Below are 20,725 nucleotides of genomic sequence, written 5' to 3' on the forward strand. Positions count from 1 at the left end.
AACAACCACTACACCTGGCCGCACAGGAATTGTCCCCTTCTTTAATTGAAAATGAAAAAGGCGTCCCAAGGGATTAACAATAGAATCCTCCTCGGCTCTGATCCTCTGCTCCGCAAAATCGCTTTAATTAAAAATAAAATAATAATTAAAATGTTTGAAGAGAGATAAGAGAGAGAGTTCACGAACCTGGCTTCTCTTTTGCATTTATTTATTTTAATTTTAATTATTAATTTATTTAAAAATAATATTAATTTTAATATTTTAGTGTTAATTTCGCCCTATTAAATCTGTGTTTTTGGGTTTGGCTTTTGGTTTTCGGTTTCTTTTCTCACAATCAACCATCGTTTTGCTTTTTCACGTAAAACCTTCTCTCGCATTTTATTCTCTCTCTCTCTTTTTTCGCTTTGGCGTTTGCTTTCTTCTTCCATTGATTTTCCTTTGCTTTTTCCCTAATGGTTATGGAGGATAACGAGAGCTGTGGAAGTAGAGCACATGACTCGTTGTCGCCGGCGCAGAGTCGGCAACAGAGACAGAAGTTTGAGGTCTACAATGAGGTTCTACGGCGTTTGAAGGATTTAAACAACGAGGAGGCTAATCAGCCTGGTTTTGACGACGAACTATGGGTTCACTTCAATCGTCTTCCCACTCGGTATCGTTAACCTACTCTTTGCTTCCGTACTCTCTCCTACATTCTTCTTTCTTCTCGTTTTCACTCGTTTCTCGCGTTTTCGTGATCGAGGATTTCGTTTTTCTTCAATCCATCGTCTGGTAGCTGGTTAGCCGGTTGTTGATTTATGGATTACGTCTTCGTTTTGTTTGTTTTTGCTAATTAATGTTGTTTCTCTATGTATTGTTTGGATTTTTTTATATTTTTTTTTATCGGATTAATATCGGATTAGATTTTTAGTTTTGGAGTAGAGAGAAGAGCGGGTTGTGTTATCGTATTGATCAGTCTACATTCGTTCTTGTGCTCTGTTGAATTAACAGATTCGGTTTGAGTTTGGTTGGAAAGTTTTTTTTTCTGTTAGCAATGCTAATTTTGGTCATCCTTAACACTTCGAGAGTTTGCTAGATGACTTTAGCCGCTGAGTCTCTGTATATCCTATCTTCTTTTTGTTTTCCTTGTTCGGTTGATGAATAGTCGATCAATTAGATCCAATGCTATGCAGATATGCTCTAGACGTAAATGTGGAGAGGGCAGAAGATGTTCTCATGCATAAAAGATTATTGCAATTTGCTCATGATCCTGCAAATCGACCTGCAATTGAAGTCCGCCTAGTGCAGGTGAGCAAGAGCGTAATGACGATTTAAGTGTCTTGAGTGTTTTCCTTTTTTCCCCTGTCCTCCATCACGATCGTCATGCACAGTGATTTTCAAGAATATAGTGTAATATTCATTTTATTGTTTAGGACTGGTCTGCTGGATGTTATTTATACTGCATAGAACGTTTTATGGTCATTGATGAACGACCAGCAGCTATTTATGTATCATTATCAAATTATTTGGTCTGTTCTTTTTGCCAATGGGTGGAGCGTTGTTTCTTTTCTAGCGATCTTCTTGTAATTTAGGAACAAATAATAGTAATTTTACAGTAGCTTAAATGATCCATCAACTGTGCTTTCACATAATGACCGGTTGGATTAAACTATTAACATGGATGTTAGTGTTTATGTTACCACGTTGAGGAATGAAATTGAATCTAGGAGTTTGGAGTATGCAAGCCAGCATTCTATACCATTAGGCCAATTAACCTTTTAATCTTAAACTTCGGGCTCAAGTTTCCTGAAATCTGCTGCGAATTTTGATCTTTGGCTGAGTTTTTCACCGAGTATCCATGCTGTTTTTAATTCATATGGCTGTCTATACCTTTGTAAAATTCATGATCTGAGGAGGAAATTTTGTTTTTGCAACTTTCATTTCTATAGGATTATGATATAGTTATTCGTGAAGGGCCTTTTTATTTTCCCCTTCCAGTCTCCTTTAATCCATAGTCAGTAAATTAATTTTTATTAATTATACTCCTCTAGGTCCAGGCCATTTCTGATGGGAATTCCGCTGACTTTGCTGATTCATGTTCTGTAAAAGACACTGACCATAATTCTGCAAATTGCTTGAGTAAACAGAGGTGTGCTTTTATTTCTTTGTATTCTAATCTGATTGCTGTGAGTTAACTCTGATTATGTCAACTTACGTATTGTTATCATGTTTCAAATTGAAGCTATTCAATCTCATCTTATTTCGTTGTATTGTTGGTTGTGGTATTTGTTGTCTTCTTATTAATGTACGGAACCTTTGGATGATTTTCTAATTTGTTAGCATACATCCACCCCCTGCCTTTGGGTCATCTCCCAACCTTGAGGCCTTGGCCCTTGAAGCTAATAACGCTCAGGATCTGGAGGTTGATCATTCTGTACATGCCAGAACACAGTTTTCCCGGTAATCTCTGTTCCTTTGTATACGAAATTAACCGAGTATAGTTTTACTGCTTTGGTTTTTTTAGTGATTTTCAGTATTTTAAATTTTGGACTTTCAAATTATCTAACTTGTTTTCGATTATCTATTTCTTTCATACCTATATCAATACTTCTGTGAGAAGAAAAATCATTTATTGAAACTTAACTGGTTTTATCAAACTTGATCCTTTTTTTTTTTTTACTCTACCAAATGTTTCTGCATTTAGTTGGTATTTATTTCTTTATTGTTTTGACAAATAATGTAGGCCGATGCATGAAATAACTTTCTCTGCAGATGATAAGCCGAAACTTCTCAGTCAGGTATCTCACATACAGTTAATTTCTCTGTAGAGTCTGTGTGTATGGTAGGGAAATGGTGTTCGTGTGCTTGTATTGCCCTGTGGTCCTGTCAATGGGTAATTAGTTTAGGCACGTTGTAAACCCCCTTTGTGAAAGCCAGTCACGTCCATTAATTTTGCAAGAAAAGTTAGCATACGACGGTCATGTCCATTAATTTAGCATTAAAAGTTAGCATTCTTGGTTATCTTACATTGAAGCTCTTATCTATTGAATTTATCTCTCTCTTTTTTCTTTTTGTAAGATCTATTAATGGATACTCAACTGGTTTTTGCTAATCGCTAGTCATATAAGCACACAAATAAGTTTCTGAATCGGTGACCCATATTTTACTTGCTTAGCTTCTGCTGCTGCTTTTTGTATGTTTTTAGTTGACTTCCTTGCTTGCGGAGATTGGGCTGAACATCCAGGAGGCACATGCATTTTCCACTGTTGACGGTTACTCATTGGACGTTTTTGTAGTTGATGGGTGGCCCTATGAGGTACACCACTCTTTTAGACGCATCTGAGCTTAATGTAGCTTCTCTTTTATTTTTTTCCCTTTCCGAAGTAAAAGAAAAATATCGGTAAGGCTTCTTTGTTTTTAAAGGCTTGTCTGCGCTTAAACCTTGGGCTTCAATTGTGATAATGTTGGAGCTGAAGTGTATCGTTTTCAAGTCCTACCCTATAATGTATTCAATATTATATTTAGGCGACACCATTTTTTTAGCTTGTGACACGTGTCCTTTCCAAATTTTGGGTGAGTAATAGTACTTAGTAAAGTAAGGATAACTATAGTTTTGGATAGTTTTCTATGCTGTACATACGAGTCAAAATTTTAACCATTGCTCAAATATAACTTGTATTTTGGTATTGAAACAGGAAACAGAACGATTGAAGACTGCATTAGAGAAGGAAGTCTCGCAGGTTGAGGTAGCTCCTTATTTAATCATTGGTCGATTTTAAACAGCGCATCTGAATTCCCATTTGTTTTACAATTATTTGGTTGGTTAACCCTTTTCAAGAATGTTGTGCTTTCCACTGTCTATTCAATGTTCCATTTTTTTTTTTTTGTCATTTTATTATCTCACCATGAAGATGTGTCTAACTCTATGGAATTTTAATTTTCTTTTCAGAAGCGGGCTTGGCCAAATCATAAATCCTCGTCACCTGTTGGGGGACAAGATTTAACAACTAAATGTGAGCCTGATCGGGTGGAAATTCCCACAGATGGGACTGATGTATGGGAAATTAATCCTAGACATTTGAAGTTCGAGCATAAAGTTGCGTCAGGTTCATATGGGGATCTGTAAGTCCAAAATGTTGTTTTTTTTTTTCCTTCAATGTTTCTCTTACGTGTATCTGTTTGGTACAGTTTTATGTGAGCTTAAATATCTTTATCAACGAAACCAGGTATAAAGGTACATACTGCAGTCAGGAAGTGGCTATTAAAGTTCTCAAAACTGAACGTGTAAATTCAGATATGCAAAGTGAGTTTGCCCAGGAGGTATATATTATGAGGTGGGTCAGATATTGTCAACCTGTTATTTTTAGTCGAGCATTTATTTTTTTGCTGATTTTAATCGATTTTCTTAGCATTCTTGACACTGAAATTATCATTTCGATGAGGTCCATAAATTCCCCTCGCATTGTGGTTGAAAAGGAATGGAAACAAGGAACATGAGGGACGGGTTGTAACTTTTATATACAGATTTTTGAAATTTTGGGAAGTAAATAATTGACAGAGTATCTGGTGACAGTTATAATTTGTCTCCTGAACGCTTCTATCCATGCTGCCTGCGACATCAAATGAATTTGTACCTACAGTGAAAATGTCTTTTGAAAATAAACATCCCTTCCAAGTATTTCTGCATCGCTTTTCTTTTATACTGTCTTTCCTCGCTTTCTTATTCTGGTGATGTGTGGAGAGGTGTAGCTAATTTGCTTTATGTTGGCGTCCATGCTTATAATCTTTCAATCGACATTTTTTTTGTGATTTGCAGAAAAGTCAGGCATAAGAATGTCGTACAGTTTATAGGTGCATGTACGAAGCCCCCAAGCTTGTGCATTGTTACAGGTGAGTCAAGCAAGTATTCCGTTAAGTTCTATTTTCTAACCCTACTGGACAAAATAAACAAGTAACATTATTTATTTTGATTAAATCTGAAAGTAATTTTTCTATTTCTTCACTTCAGAGTTTATGTCTGGTGGTAGTGTATATGATTATCTACATAAACAAAAGGGAACCTTTAGGCTTCCAACTTTGCTCAAGGTAGCCATCGATGTCTCCAAGGGAATGAACTATTTGCACCAAAATAATATTATTCACAGAGATCTTAAGGCTGCCAATCTTCTGATGGATGAAAATGAAGTAAGAACAGTTACTTTCCAGTCCTTTATTTTGATGTCATGCATGCGTTGCTCCATTTTTGTCCTTAATATGCTAACTTTCTAGAAATATATGCACTTTTTAGCCTGTACGTATGTTTTTCCAGACCATATTTTTATTGATGGTTTAATTAACTTGTTGTACAAGAGATTAGCTTTTCAATATCAAATATTTGCATGGTGGCGTCTATTTTAGAAGTTTTTCAGTATGTCATCTCAAGAGATTAGCCAAAGCAGGAACACGTGCTACTATTATTTTTTATTGAACCTTCAAACTTTCATTTTGAGCAATTACTCTACTTAAGTAATAGAATCATTGTGAGCCCCACCATGATAATTCTGTTATTTGCTGGTTTAGCTGCAACAATTTAGAAGATAATTACACATTTACATACTTGAGGGTAGCTTAAAGTTTAATGGTAAGATCTCTTATTGTTTGGGATAGTTTGCATATTTTTCAAGTCGCAAAGTGGATCTTTTCTACCCACAATAATACCTTCTGAAGTACTTCAGAAGAAGAAATGAACATCCTAGATTTTAACAGAAGTTCCTTAGAGAAAAAGGATAGTCAGGATTATAGGCTTGTAATCGGGCTACAAGTAGGTACTTTTTAATTACTTCAGATTACTGACCGCTTCAGCAATGTTTGAGATACGAAGGCTGCTTCTCTGTGGTTCACCTCCTCTTGGAAGTTGGTTGAATCCATCACTCATTCCATGAATAAAAGATAGCTTCAAAGCATGCTATGTTAAAAATTCCATGGGTTTCCATAGGTGGTCAATTCAACCTTTGGGAATGTTACTTTCCTAGAGCTGAAACAACTAACACTGTGCTCCCTGGTCTAGATACGATTAAGTAATTGTCCAATTCTCTATTTTCTCCATTGTCTCAACTTCTAGTTCTTGTTCTCCCATTCTATGATATGTTGTTACATATTGTCCAGATTTAAAAGCTTGATTACTGTAATTGGTTTATACATGATTTTTGATCATGTAGTTACATGTGTATATTGTATAATTTAACTCAATTGCCTATATGATCCAAAATATGGGCATCTCTCTCACACCCTCCATTCACTGCAGGTTGTCAAGGTTGCTGATTTCGGTGTTGCCAGAGTGAAAGCTCAATCAGGAGTTATGACCGCAGAAACTGGGACATATCGGTGGATGGCTCCTGAGGTATGTTCATTGTTCATGGAAGCATGTAAACTATATATTCTAGTATTCACTAGGCTTTAACACGTATACCACTCTATCATGTTTGTTGGACACAAACTACAGATAAAATACTTCGATCATATGTGGTCTTTGGCCAACAATTGACTATAACTGTGGGAACTGGGTAATATACTTTAATGGTACTCTAGTTATAGAAAATTAACATCCAATCCCTTGCATGCCAGCAACTGCTTAGCCTGTTTCTGTTTTATAATTTTCCGTCATATTTATGGTACGCTTAGGAGTGATGTGCACGAGCACCTTAATTTTTTTTTTCAGATGAATGCGATCTTATCAAAATATGAGCAAATTTGCGTAGATATTATATTCTTGTTTACACATACAGTGATGCCAGTTTTGACGACTACAGTACTTCCTTGACTTGTTTGATGATGGGGTTCTAAGTGCCTAGGTGCAAGTGAGGAGATGCATGGTCAATTGTTTCTGCATCGTGCATGTTAGATTTTTCTAGGTCCCCAATTACGGAAGTTTATACATAAAAGACATCGAAGGGCCCATCAGATTTTGATGATAGTTTAAAGATCCTTCTTCGAAGATGAATGATGGTTTTATTTATATATCTTATTATTATATTAAATCATTTAGGGAAGAAACTTGTTGAGCTGTCTTTTTCAAATAACAATCTTTAAAACGGGGAGTCCTCTACTTTTTTTTGAAAAAAGAAATCCTTTCATTTCTCGCTTCATATACTTATATGCTCCCCTCACTGTAGTCTTGCTTGTGCTTGGCGTTTAAGCTTTAAGGGCTATGCACTCTCGGTTGTGTTCCACAATGTAAAATTAGATGACGATGATATGCTGTTGTTTTCTTAACAAGTTAAATCATTCGAGTAATTGGCTACTTTGATTCTGATCACTTTGATTTTTATTCCTCCCTTGGGTGGCTTTGCGGTTGATCATCGTCCTTTTCGTCAAGCTATAAATACTAGCGAATGTTTACTAGAACATATAGTTCACTCATCTTGTCATCTTCTTACTCCAGTTACTTCGTATTGAAGGTTATTGAACACAAACCCTATGATCACAAGGCTGATGTTTTCAGTTTTGGAATTGTCTTGTGGGAGCTGCTAACTGGAAAGGTACCAATAAATGGCGATCTACCCTTTCTCCCCCTCGTTATTCATTCCCTCCCTGCAACATACTTTATATCTTCTAAACGATATCCGTCTGTTTTGCATGCCAGCTACCTTATGAATTCCTAACCCCATTACAAGCCGCAGTTGGAGTGGTTCAAAAGGTACAATTCGATTCCATAAAATTTAGCTGTATGGTATTTGAATATGAATCTTCCATTGTAAATCATAACTAGATTTATACATCCAAATAAAGTTACATTTGAGGAGGGCGTAAAGAGCTCCAATGGTTTCTTGAAGAGATAAAAAAAAAAAAAAAAAATTTCCCCGATGCATTCAGTTCATATTTCTAACCTTTTAGTTGAAAGTATATGTTATAACCAAATGAACTATCTAGGTACAAGTTGGCTAAATATTTTTAGTCTAATAAGTCGTGTGCATGCTTTTTCAGGGTTTACGACCTACTATTCCTAAGCACACTAATCCCAAGCTGGCTGAGTTGCTAGAAAAATGTTGGCAGCAAGATCCATCATTGAGGCCCGACTTCTGTGAAATTATCGACATATTGTTGCAGATAACTAAGGAAGTAAGTTCTCGATGACTTGGCTTCTTCTTACCTATCTCTACATTCTTATACTTGCTCAAACTTAGTATCTCTGCATTCTTATATTTGCTAAAACTTAGTTCCGTAAAATAATTTCCTTAAAATTAAATTCTGCGTTTCTCCCTTTCCTCGAAGTGTACCTTTTATACACCATAAAATGTATACATTATTTATTTATTTATTTATTTTTCGGTAAGATCCACGTTGGTGGTAGAGGAGAACAAAACATTTTGTATAAGAGTGTGGAAACCTCTCTCTAGCTAGATATGTTTTAAAAATTTTGAGATGAAAGCCTAAAGAGGACAATATCGACTAGCAGTGGGCTAGGGTCAGTATATTTTTTGTTCTAGAATTAATTCATAAACTTTTAATTATTACTTTAATTTTTGTACTTTGGAAAATTTCATAATATGAATTTAACCTCTTTTTTAATTTTTAAATTGTCATATGAAAACTTATGGATGATGTCTATGAGAAAATGGATGATGTCTAGGAAAGTTTTCTCAGTAAAATGGGGTTTATCGCTACTTTAGCGGCTTGGTCAGTTACTTGAGATTCTTGATTATTCCATTTTCTAATGTTAGCAATGTATAGCGGTCAAATAACCAAATAATATATTGAGCAGGTCGCTGATGACGGTGACGAACGTCGAAAGGAGAAGAGTGGAGGGTTCCTTTCAGTGTTGAGACGAAACCTTCACTGAGGAAGTAGTGAAAAGAAAGAGCGTTGGCAATCTAACAATTATTGCAACCATGTCTTGTATAGCATTTGTCAACTACATTTTACTTCTTTTCTTTTTTCCTTCATTTATTTCTTCCATCAATTTTTCTAACCGATTAATTATATTCCCGGTAGTGTCCAAGTTTGAAGTTGTTTTTTTTTCTTCTTTATTTCTTCCATTAAGGTGCTGTGATGATTCGCAGCTTTTATAATAAAGCATATTTAGAAACATTTTATACAGGTTTTGTTTTCCAGGACTTTATTACCCAATTTTGTATCTGGCAATGGCATTACTACTTCCATAAAAAAAATCCTCTTCCTCATTTCCTGTCCTTCACATTTGAATACGAACTAAATTTAATAAAATTTAATAAGCATGAGGGTATTTGTTCATTTAGCATCCCTAAATTTTGCATATATATTGATAATTAACACGTATGGATGGACTTAATTCCCGAGTTGTATGCCCAAATTTCTTTTGGAATCTTGACTTTTGAGGTTAAGGCCCGAGTGTCCTACTCGGCCCTTCGACAAGCCTATCTTTGCCCTTCGTATCTATTTTGATGTCTTTGTCTTGCATGTCTCAACTGGTTTCAATGCCGCGTGGTGGTGTGGTGGTGGTGGTGTGTTGGATGATGCATCGTCCTCCTCGATTGCATCATGACACTCGTCTAGGCCCTCGCGTGGCCGAATATGCGTCATTTGAGGGTTGCTTCTATTGTTGCGACGTGTCATGGCACTCGTCTAGACCCTCGCGTGGCCGGATAGGCGCCACTTAAGGGTCGCCTCTATTATCGCAACACAAGGGTCACAACCTACCCTCTTCATATATGGTTGTGCTATTCTCCTCCTCCCAACTCGCATCAAATAATTTATAGTCTAAAATAATTTTTGAAACCTTGATAAAATTTATTATAACTTAAATAATGTTTTTAAAACAAATTTTTTTTTAAAAGATGTATTAAAAAAAAAAAAAAAAAGCCAAATTCTATCTATATTTACAGTATTAGTGAGATAAGGTTTGGAGGAAAATAAGTTGCTTTTTACGTGTCTTTGTGCTGTTAACGTGGAGCTTACAAATAGGACGATCAAAATCATCGTGCGACTTTCGATGCTCTTCTGCTTGCACTTAAAGCTGTGAACGCCGATGCTGTTCAGACAAAGCCAGGCACAAAATTTTGTGATGTTCATAGCCTCCTTCCTCCCTGACGACCTCTCCTTCCTCTTTTTAAGCTTATTTGGATTCCAAAATGAACAAGAGGGCCAGATTTGATGATTCCAGCAAGGCAGTGGTTAATTTCTTGAAGCGGGAGGTCGGCGAGATTTCCACTCGCAGTTTTGCCAATCGTCTTGGTGCGCTGGAGGTATTGCTCTACTAATAATCATTCTCTAGTAATCTCTCTCGATTTCTGTTTTTATAGATAGTTCTTTTGTATCAATAGTTATTCTCTAGTAATCTCTCTCGATTTATATTTTTATAGATAGTTCTTTTGTATCAATAGTCATTCTCTAGTAATCTCTCTCGATTTATGTTTTTATAGATAGTTCTTTTGAATCAATAGTCATTCTCTGGTAATCTCTCTCGATTTATGTTTTTATAGATAGTTCTTTTGAATCAAGAGTCATTCTCGAGTAATCTCTCCCGATTTATGTTTCTATAGATAGTTCTTTTGAATTAATAGTCCTTCTCTAATAATCTCTCTGGATTCTCTTGTATGCAGAAATGACACTGCCAGGTTGTAGGGTTGTTCTGATTGTTCAATGTTTGATTAGAACTGAGTAAACCAAACGGAATGAATCTAGTTGTGTTGCATTATAACAAGGATTTTTGTAGTAAACCAAACGGAATGAATCTAGTTGTGTTGTATTATAACAAGGATTTTTGTTTTGATTGAACAACTTTACCGTTTTGGTTGGATAGGTAATTTGCCCCTTTTTATTGTACCGTGCAGGATTTATTGTTATTGTTGTTACTGTAATTTCAGGATTTCGTGCTCCGACTTGGTCTTCTCAGGAAGTTGGAAAGGCACGAAGGTTGTGTGAACACCGTGAGCTTTAATGCTGCTGGTGACGTTTTAGTGTCAGGCTCTGATGATAAGCGGGTGATTCTCTGGAATTGGGAAGCCGGGAAGGTCAAGATCTCTTTTCAATCTGGTCATAATAACAATGTTTTTCAAGCAAAATTCATGCCTTACACGGATGACCGAAGCATTGTGACTTGTGCTGCGGATGGGCAGGTATATTATCTAGTTCATGGGCTGGTTTTTCTAGACTGTGGCATGGAATTAGACCCTTCTGGTTTTCCATTGTTCTTATTACTCAAGTCAATAACTCTTTATATATATATATATATATATATATAGGTTGGCTGTACAGTTATCTATACAGTTAGCTAAAAGTCATTAAAGTTCATGTAGTTATCATTGAAAACATTATTGTTTCTCTCTACTAACTAAATGGAATTAAAAGTGCTTTGGTTGGACCTTTCCACAATTATTTAACTTTGCTTTTGAGCCTTCATCTAAGGCGACTCTTGGAGCCAATGTGCAATGCCATTAGGGAAACACCAGTTTAGTCCAAGGTTTGTCAAAAGGGATAACCACCTGGCCACATACACAACGAAGGTAGGGGTGATTCATAATCTCTTGTTACTTTTTACATTTTGGGGAGCATAGAGGCTTGTTATAGAAGAAGCAATTTCTTCTTTCAATTCTATCTTGATTGTTTAGACATGTGTTCTACGCCTCTTTTTAATTCCATTTTTTCAGATTTACGTAATACAATTGCCTAATGTTGACCATCATTTATTGAGGCCTTTGATGAGGCACTAGCTTTCCAAAAGTTCTTTTGTTGGTGTCTTTGTATGTTATCAAGAACTCGTCCTTTGCTATTGTGGAAGAAACATTTTGTGATGACAATCACTTGATCCTTTCCAATAATATTTGGCTGATGTTCATTAAGAGGGAGATTGTCAGTCTGTCACTATGTCTGGATGCTTACTCAAACGATTTCTTCTTCCTGATAAAGTTTTCCTTTGCCAAAGAAACTCCTCCAAATTTGAATATTTTTCTCCCTCTGCAATAGCTGAATTCGATCTCTTTACACTACTTTGGATGATAGAAATCTTTATGAAATTCTATTCTGTCTTGTTGAAATTTTCTTGATCCGAATGAAGTTATTTTCACAGGTGATAGCAAAATATGTTAGTATTTGCAAATCTAGCCATAGTTCTTGAGTTTTGCAAATATAGTTTTTTTATAAAAAATTTAATTTTTTAATTTCTTTAATATTCTGATTTTACCTTTATTTAGAAGTGTATCGGTTGTCTGATATATGAAATATAAAGTGTATAGGCTATGCAATACTTCGTGCCTTTTGTTTTAGTAGGTTTCCACATTAATTTTGGTATGTCAACCATCTTATGTACTTTATATTTCATAGTATATCAGTGCGTAAATTTTAGATTTTCTCGATTTGTATTGTTTTTGTTCTTTTGGTTCATTTATATATTGATATAACAATGCAATAATTACTGGTCTTAGTTTTAAATTTTTGTTATACTTTGTAGTTATGAAGCTTCCAATAGTTGTTTTTTCATCTTTGTATTGGTCAAATAAGATGATGGACACAGCTTCGTGAATTACAAAATTATGGAGTTTTGGTCTATGACTCGAGCTTAGCGTAAGGGTGGGCTTTAAAACCAAGATTCCAAAAGATATTGTCCTGTTAAAGTAAGGTACAACATATAGAGATAACAAATCATGTGTATTAATTGTATATTAACATTAATATTGAGTAACATGCATTTCAAGTATAGAATGAATACCGATTCACTCAAACTTAGTTTAAGAGTGGACTTTAAAACCAAGATTCCAAAAGACATTTTCCTCTTAAAGTACCATAGATATATTGATATATCAAATCATTTGTATTAGTGTATATTAACATTCATTTAACATGCATTTTAAGTATAAAATTGTTGTATCATCATTCGTATAACATGTATTAGTGTATTAGCATTCAATTAACATGCATTTTAAATGAATCGGTATTCATTCTTTGATATCTTAACAAATATTCAACATACATATTAGGTATAATATTGGTGTATTAGCATTCAATTGACATGCATTCTAGTAGTAAATTATGTTTATCATCATTCTATTAGCATTTATTTAGCATGCATTTCAGGTTTAACATTGGTGCATTTGCATTCGTTTAACATTGCATTTTGGTGGTAAATCAACTATCTCATTTATGTATTGTATCCACATTCATTTACCATGCATTCCGATGTAATATTGGTGTATGAGCATCCATACAAAATGCATTTTAGTAGGTATCAGGTATTTCAATTGTATATCTATATTCATTTAACCAGTATTTTAGTAATTTATCAGGAATATCATTTGGCAAGGGAAGTTTGTAATTGGCAGCAAAAATATTTAGTATATTTGCAACTCTGCTAACAAGTTGCAAATATGGCAAATTTCGATCTACTCTTCGTATTTTTTAGATGTGTGAATGATTCTATTAAATACATTTTAAATGAATGATCATACACCAATGTTATATTTGACATGTATGCTAGTTAAATGAATGCTAATACTCCAATGTTATGCTTTAACTTGATCTCGGGACATGAATGATATGTATAATTTATTATTGAAATGCAGTTTAATGAATGTTGGTACACTATTGACATGCCTGATTTACTCTTGTAAAATGAATACTGATATATCAATGTTATACATGAAACAAGGATTAGAACATCATTATCGATTTTGATAATGGAATTTCCATTTTATGGATGTATCAATAAAATATCGATATCAATATTATTGTTTTTGCAAATCAAAAGAATTATAAAAAGTATTTAATTAATAATTAAGTTGTTTTTGCTTCAAAATTAAGTTATAGACCTTACCCTGTTGTTAGATTTTATATTCATGTTGGTTAATATTGATGTGAAATTCTTCGATTTATAGATATGATTTGTATATTGCATGTCGACATATATTTTAATTCTGAACCCAAAATGCATGGTAAATGAGTATTAATCCACCAATGAAGTTTGGATACTTGAACACATGTTAATTGAATGACAATAGACGAGTAATATACATGGTTTACTAATAAAGTGATGTTAATTTAATGTTGATTTTTTGATAATATACCTGACTCACTGTATACCATTGATATACCTAAGAGGCGAGGCATGTTTTAGCGTTTGTTTAAGAGTAAATGATTTTTTTTATTTTTTTATTAATTATTTAGGTTAAACTGCCTGCTTAGTTTCCATCAGCGGAATTTTCACTTTGGTTTTTTCCCGCTACAAAAAGCTTGTCTATCTGTGCTCTGTACTAAAACATTCATTCCTTAACGAGTATTATTTGCTGAAATCAGGTGAGACATGCTCAGGTTTTGAATGGTGGGCGTGTAGAAACTTCCCTACTTGGCAGTCATCAAGGGCGAGCTCATAAGTTGGCCATTGAGCCTGGGAGCCCTTATATTTTTTATACATGTGGTGAAGATGGATTGGTGCAACGTGTGAGTTTTGATTGTTCGTTCTGTCGTTATATTATGTTCCACCAACATTCTATCTAAGTATTACAACTTAGATGTTTTCCAAGGACAATTCTGCTTTATTATCGCTGAATTGCAATGTGATACTGTCCACTTTGCTCTTTTAATAGTTTGATCTAAGAACTGGGGCTGCCGTTGAGCTGTTCACTTGCCAATCAGTTGGCAATAGGGCAGGTTACATGTCAACGGTTCAGCTAAATGCAATTGCTATGGACCCTAGAAATCCAAATCTCGTTGTTGTTGCTGGTTCAGACGAGTATGCACGGTTGTATGATATTCGCAAATGTGGGGGGGAAGGGTCGACTGATTCTGGTAAACCTGCAGACTGCTATTGCCCCCCTCACTTGATTGGTGATGAGCACGTGGGAATAACAGGTCTAGCCTTCTCAGAGCTGAGTGAGCTCCTTGTCTCATACAATGATGAATATATTTATCTTTTCAATAGGGACATGGGTTTGGGTCCAAACCCAAATGCAGTATCTCCAGTATCTCTGGGTAGTGATACAAGTGAAATGGGAGCTGAAAAAGTTGTGAATTGTACTCCACAAGTTTATAAAGGACATAGAAACTGTGAGACAGTTAAAGGTGTCAATTTTTTTGGACCTAAATGCGAGTATGTGATCAGTGGTTCTGATTGTGGCAGAATTTTTATATGGAGGAAAAAGGGTGGAGAGCTAATCCGAGTCATGAAAGCCGACGAGGATGTTGTGAACTGCATCGAGCCCCATCCTCACATGACCATGCTTGCTAGTAGTGGAATTGAAAGGGACGTCAAGATATGGACTCCTAATTCCCGCCACAGGGCTACGCTTCCTGAGAAAATTGAACAGGTAAGAATGTCATCTTCATTCTTTAGTTTAATGCCAAAACTAATGCTTTACTGTAGCTTATTGAATGGCAGTTAACTCTTTGGATTATTGAGGTTTATATCCTTTCCAGACGTAAGGATAATAGCACCTGTGATATTGTATTATTAACTCTGGTATTTGTTGATCTTTTCATACTACTATACTACCTATTTGTTACTATTGCCATCATTATCATCGTCGTTATGATCTGAAAAAAATCGATACTCACATATTGACTTGGGGAGGAAAGTGGGGTGATCCTGATGGTAGGTTAAACTACCTTTATCCTATTATGTATTCAAATATGATCACATGAACATATTTCCTCTCTTTCTTGAGCTTAAAATCCAATGATCATTTTATGTTACTGTCTTCTGCTTGTGTGGATGAATTTGTGTTGTTTTCTCTTGATTTTTTGCATGTAGACTTGTAGAGTATAACATACTCTTAATATCCCAATAACATTCCATTAGCATTCCTATCAGTTTACGATTAAGTTGAGTGGTTCTTTATCACCAATTGAAGTTATCTTGTAGATGAGACCTTAGTAGCATATCTGGTTGCTTTATTTACCAAATCATTCGTGTTTTTTTTCAAAGACATCAGGCAGGTGTTATGTTCTTTGGAAACATCTAGGTGGAGTACTCTTTATGTTGCAAATACATTTCTCTGACTATGGAATGCTATAAGAACATGATACGGGCATGTTGTTGTCTTGTTCAAGGAATGCCATAAGAACATGATACGGGCATGTGGTAGTCTTGTTCAAGGAATTCCATAAGAACATGATACGGGCATGTGGTAGTCGTGTTCAAGGAATGCCATAAGAACATGATACGGGCATGTGGTAGTCTTGTTCGATAAAAAGAAAGAAAGAAACCTCGAGGCAATTGAGATAGCTTCGAGCTCAGTAGGTTCCATAGAGTTTCCTAGGCAATTGATGTCCAAATTTGATATGTGAATAGGACATGGCTAATACCCACAGCCATATACATTCTGTAGATGATATGAGCAGAATTTGTTTCTCTGGTGTTTATAGATTACCTGGTGGTTCAATTCCTTCATTTGATGAGAACATGAGTTTTGGTCTTGTTTTCAATGATAACTATAAAGATAATGAAGGTGAAGGCGATGATATTGAACTTGAATAGAATTTTAATATCGATTTCGGTTTCTTCGTTGATTATTGATTTGATGAAGTTTCAGACGATGTCGATAGTCGACGATTCTTCTGATCTAATGGCTTTCAACTCCGCATTTCTCAGAATCCAAAGCCTAGAGGATGGATGCACCGGTTAGCGTTACCGGAGGAGGTGATGATGCAACTGTTTTCACTGCGAAGACGACGGAATTCAATCCCTGAAAGAGGAAGAGAAAACTCTACCCCAACCCCAAATAGGGATATCTTAGAGTTGATAATGACATTCAGCAATTCCAACAGTGATGGCCCTTCAGATTACAACGCTGGTGATGCTTCTGAAGATTAGTGATATAATTGATAATGTTTGTGCTTTACCTTGTGGCTTTAAATTTGAATAACGTGATAGCTAATTGTGTATAAAATAGGGATGAGGCATGAATGCCATTATGAATCATATCTACCAAATTTCGTATGAATGTATTAATAGCTAAAAGCTCTGCTACCTTTCATTATGAGTTCCTCCCGTGTTGGCTTAGATTCAGTTTGTGCATTCTTTTGATGGTCTTGTTTGTTTCATTTTCTATGATAAGTTCTTCTCTTCACTCAATCCCATATCAAATTGATGGAGATCGAGATGAGGAGACTCAAAGATAAATGTGTATTTTCTCTCTAAATCGAGAGGCATTAGATCGAAGTAGCAGCCTCAGTCATGTGTTCTAATCTCAGTGATTTACAGGAGAACAAAGTAGATTGTTGAGCTAAATTCTAACACGAGATAGAACACTTGTTGGATGTATTCCTTCGATAGCAGGGCTTCTGTCTATCTCAATTGATTAGTCCTCGATCAGTAATCTCGTACTCTCAATCAGCTTGACTACGTTATCCATGTTTCAGCTCATTCGTATGTCATCTTATTCATGCCATCAAGATCTGTCTCATTCGTATGTCATCCTATTCTCAACCAAAATACCCAACAAGCATTAGCTCTCCCTAAAAAGGAGGTGATCCAGCCGCACCTTCCTGTACGGCTGCCTTGTTATGACTTCACTCCAGTCACTAGCCCTGCCTTCGGCATCCTCCTCCTTGCAGTTAAGGTAACGACTTCGGGCATGGCCAGCTCCCATGGTGTGACGGGCGGTGTGTACAAGGCCTGCCTGAGAAACGAGAACGGGGATAGAAAAAACTATATATCATAGCCCAAAAGAATAATTTTTTTTTTAGGATATGGTAATATATATATATCTATATATATATTTTAAAGAATTAATTTGTTTACAATTTACGGGAACTAAAAAGAAATTAATTGATAATTATACGTGTTGTTATTCCGCTTGTGGATCAAATCTCAGGAAAAAATAGTAATGGGCCGGGTTGACGGGAAATTGAGCCCACATTGGCTACCGGTCGTTCGTGTCCTCAAAACTCTGCTCCCCGTCCCCGCGATATTTTGCGTGCCAAATTAATTGGCTTCTGCTCTGCCTCTTCTTTACATTTTCGTCGTCTGCTTTCTCATTCTCCAGTCGTCCTACGGAGGCTTCTTCTCTGTGATCCGCTTCTCTCCGGTAGAGCTTTCGATTTCACCGTCTATGGAGTCGTTAATCAACGCTTCTTCTGCTGCGATCATCTCCTCTTCTTCTTCTTTTCCTATATCTTCTCCCAACAGGATGCTTCCTCTGAGATCTTTTCAAGTTCCTCACGCCTCCAAAGGTATTCGTCTCCGAGTAGATACAGGTTTTGTTTCTTCTGTTTGTTTGCATCTTTTCTTGATGAGAAGTGTGAAGAATTGAAATCGGTGTGTTGTCGAAGTGGTTGCTTGTGCTAGCTGAATGATCCTGTTTATCGTTTGATTTTGATTCGTCTTCGAAGTAATTTGTTGTGTTATTAGTTTTTTCTTTCTTTCTTAATCAGACTCCGAATAGATACAGGTTTTGTTTCTTCTATTTGTTTGCATCTTTTCCTGATGAGAAGTGTGAAGAATTGAAATCGGTGTGTTGTCGAAGCGGTTGCTTGTGCTAGCTGAATGATCCTGCTTATCGTTTGATTTTGATTCGTCTTCAAAGTAATTTGTTGTGTTATTGTTTTTTCTTTCTTTCTCATTTGTCTCCGAATAGATACAGGTTTTATTTCTTCTATTTGTTTGCATCTTTTCCTGATAAGAAGTGTGAAGAATTGAAATCGGTGTTTTATCGAAGCATTTGCTTGTGCTAGCTCAATGATCCTGGTTATCGTTTGATTTTGATTCATCTTCGAAGTAATTTGTTGTGTTATTAGTTTTTTCTTTCTTATTTTGAGTTGCCTGCTTAAGTTTCTGAGTGTGTGTTTAGGTAACGAGAACGAATCTGATTCTCAGTCTGATTCAAAGAATATCAGGAACCTTCCAATCCTCAGTAGACGCCATCTCTCCCTTTCTCCTCTTTCAAAGGTAGCCTCTCTGTATATTACTATTAGTTTAATTTAATGCCTTCTTCGTTTAGTTTCTGCAAATTTGAGATGATCAGAATTCATGCCATTGAGAGTTTTCCTCGTGATAAAACTTATGGTTTGTGCTATACACACAACTATTTGAAATGATCACGCGGTTTCCTACTCTTTTTTTCTTCCAAAAAAGCAAATAACTAGAGAGAATTGTTTATTCGAATTTCTGTAAGAAGGAACACGATGATTGTCGAATAAGAGAATTCATAAGCCTTTATATCGGTACAATTGGTTGGTTTGAATCCTATTCATAGTCATTTCAGCCATGAAGGAAATATGAAAATCGGCAGCCCTAGTGGTGTTCGAACACTAATGAAGTTCTGTTTTGTTTTTTAAAAATAACATGCCATTTATAGTCTACGTTATTAAGAACTAAATTAGATATATGTTCTTTTCGTTTTCCGTTCGATCTTATTTCTAGTAAAGTTTTCCTGTTTGTTTTCCTTTCTGCATTAGGATGCTGCAATGGGAGTGGTGCTTGGTGCAGCCGCGGGAAGAGGGTGGACGACAGGATCTGGCATGGAAGGTCCCCCAGCTCCGGCTGGGCTGGAGGCCAATTCAGGCACAGAGAATGTCTCCACTTTCCCATGGTCTCTTTTCACAAAATCTCCTCGGCGAAGAATGCTTGTGGCTTTTACTTGTAACATTTGTGGGCAACGAACAACACGGGCGATCAACCCCCATGCTTATACTGATGGTACTGTGTTTGTGCAGGTAAGATTTCACAACATTCATGGAATGAATCGATGGAAGTGCATATTTGACCATTTGAGTTGAGTAGAATGGAAGCATATAGTTTTCAGTTTTTTTTGCTCGGTTCCCAACTGAAACGGTTTCGTTCAATGTTCGTTTGTGGAAGAATTGATGTCAAAGAAATCAATCTTGAACAGGACACATTAATCTTTGAATTCAGATAGTAGTCTTGAGGCATCTGCATGTAATTAGCTGATATTCTATCAGCTATTTTAGTTGTTGACACGAAACTAATGAGCTTAGTCTTTTTTTCCACTCTTGTAGTGTTGTGGATGCAATGCATACCACAAGCTCGTGGACAACTTGAACCTGTTTCATGAGATGAAATGTTACGTCAACCCGGGTTTTAACTACGGGAGCAATGGATGGGGCGATTTGAACTTCAAATATCTAGACATCGAAGAAGATGGAAATGACGATACATTCCCGATACAATGAGGTAAATACTACGCCCGTAGGGTCTGTACATTTTGGACTCATCAGTACAAGAATAATTATTTGTTATGTATATTGTTCTAAATATCAAATAGGAACTCAATCAGTAAAACAAATTTAAAATGCACTCTGATCTTCAGCTAGTTTTCTTCATTGGATCTTAGTTGCAGTTAAACTCAAAAGGGATGATGATGTAGCAGTTGGATTAATTTAGAAATTGTAGTTAGTAGTGGAGAGAGTTCTTCACTTTTCTGCCCCATTTTTTTGCTTCTATGGCAGTGAGTGTGATAGTTCCCATTCGGGTATTAAGTGGAATATTAGCCCGGAAATGCAACTCTAAGAGCTAGGTTTCGAGAGGGCGGAGGAGGACGAGAAGAATGTCGAATATTGGTTTACAGCTAAGCCAACTCATTAGATGCTAATTTCCTCCATTAGTTCCAGTTGAATTGAATGCGTGTGAGGATTGGTAGGCTCTTTTATACAACTTTAGGAAATGAATGGACATGACGAACCATTTGAGCTATTGGATCATTTATAGCAGACTTACTCTTATGTTTAGAAATGGAAAGATAGGGATGAAAATAGGCTAAATTTCGAATTTAGTCCTTAGATTTGGAGAAAATTAGAATTTAGTCCTTAGATTTGGAGAAAATTAGAATTTAGTTCATGAGATTTT

General features: G+C 35.9%; 3 protein-coding genes across 6 annotated transcripts; all 3 read left to right on the plus strand.

The window, feature by feature from the left end:
* The first annotated feature begins 300 nt into the window (after positions 1–300).
* On the plus strand, positions 301–9,051 carry LOC111454936 (serine/threonine-protein kinase STY46-like). Of its 4 annotated transcripts, none has more exons than XM_023096417.1 (16): positions 302–649; positions 1,170–1,284; positions 2,028–2,125; positions 2,317–2,436; positions 2,720–2,774; positions 3,182–3,292; positions 3,672–3,716; positions 3,926–4,098; positions 4,203–4,310; positions 4,793–4,866; positions 4,985–5,160; positions 6,260–6,355; positions 7,413–7,493; positions 7,598–7,651; positions 7,939–8,073; positions 8,717–9,051. In XM_023096417.1, exons 1-16 carry the CDS (start codon positions 453–455, stop codon positions 8,792–8,794), a joined length of 1,716 nt encoding a protein of 571 aa, XP_022952185.1. In that variant the 5' UTR covers positions 302–452; the 3' UTR covers positions 8,795–9,051. The 4 variants fall into 4 exon arrangements, 3 of the variants coding, with proteins under 3 accessions (XP_022952185.1, XP_022952184.1, XP_022952186.1); XM_023096416.1 differs by having other exon boundaries at positions 303–649; positions 3,672–3,722; XM_023096418.1 differs by having other exon boundaries at positions 577–649; positions 1,154–1,284; positions 3,672–3,722.
* An 824-nt stretch (positions 9,052–9,875) lies between these two features.
* LOC111454938 (DDB1- and CUL4-associated factor 8-like) lies at positions 9,876–16,898 on the plus strand. The gene is made up of 5 exons (XM_023096419.1): positions 9,876–10,175; positions 10,797–11,048; positions 14,218–14,361; positions 14,508–15,227; positions 16,511–16,898. The coding sequence occupies exons 1-5, from the start codon at positions 10,062–10,064 to the stop codon at positions 16,730–16,732; spliced, it is 1,452 nt and encodes a 483-aa protein (XP_022952187.1). The 5' UTR covers positions 9,876–10,061; the 3' UTR covers positions 16,733–16,898.
* Positions 16,899–17,826: 928 nt separating this feature from the next.
* On the plus strand, positions 17,827–20,192 carry LOC111455528. The gene is made up of 4 exons (XM_023097244.1): positions 17,827–18,093; positions 18,711–18,808; positions 19,318–19,575; positions 19,879–20,192. Exons 1-4 carry the CDS (start codon positions 17,973–17,975, stop codon positions 20,050–20,052), a joined length of 651 nt encoding a protein of 216 aa, XP_022953012.1. The 5' UTR covers positions 17,827–17,972; the 3' UTR covers positions 20,053–20,192.
* Positions 20,193–20,725: the final 533 nt, after the last annotated feature.

Source organism: Cucurbita moschata, unplaced genomic scaffold (genome assembly GCF_002738365.1).
Source record: "Cucurbita moschata cultivar Rifu unplaced genomic scaffold, Cmos_1.0 Cmo_Scf00017, whole genome shotgun sequence".
Taxonomy (NCBI): domain Eukaryota; kingdom Viridiplantae; phylum Streptophyta; class Magnoliopsida; order Cucurbitales; family Cucurbitaceae; genus Cucurbita; species Cucurbita moschata.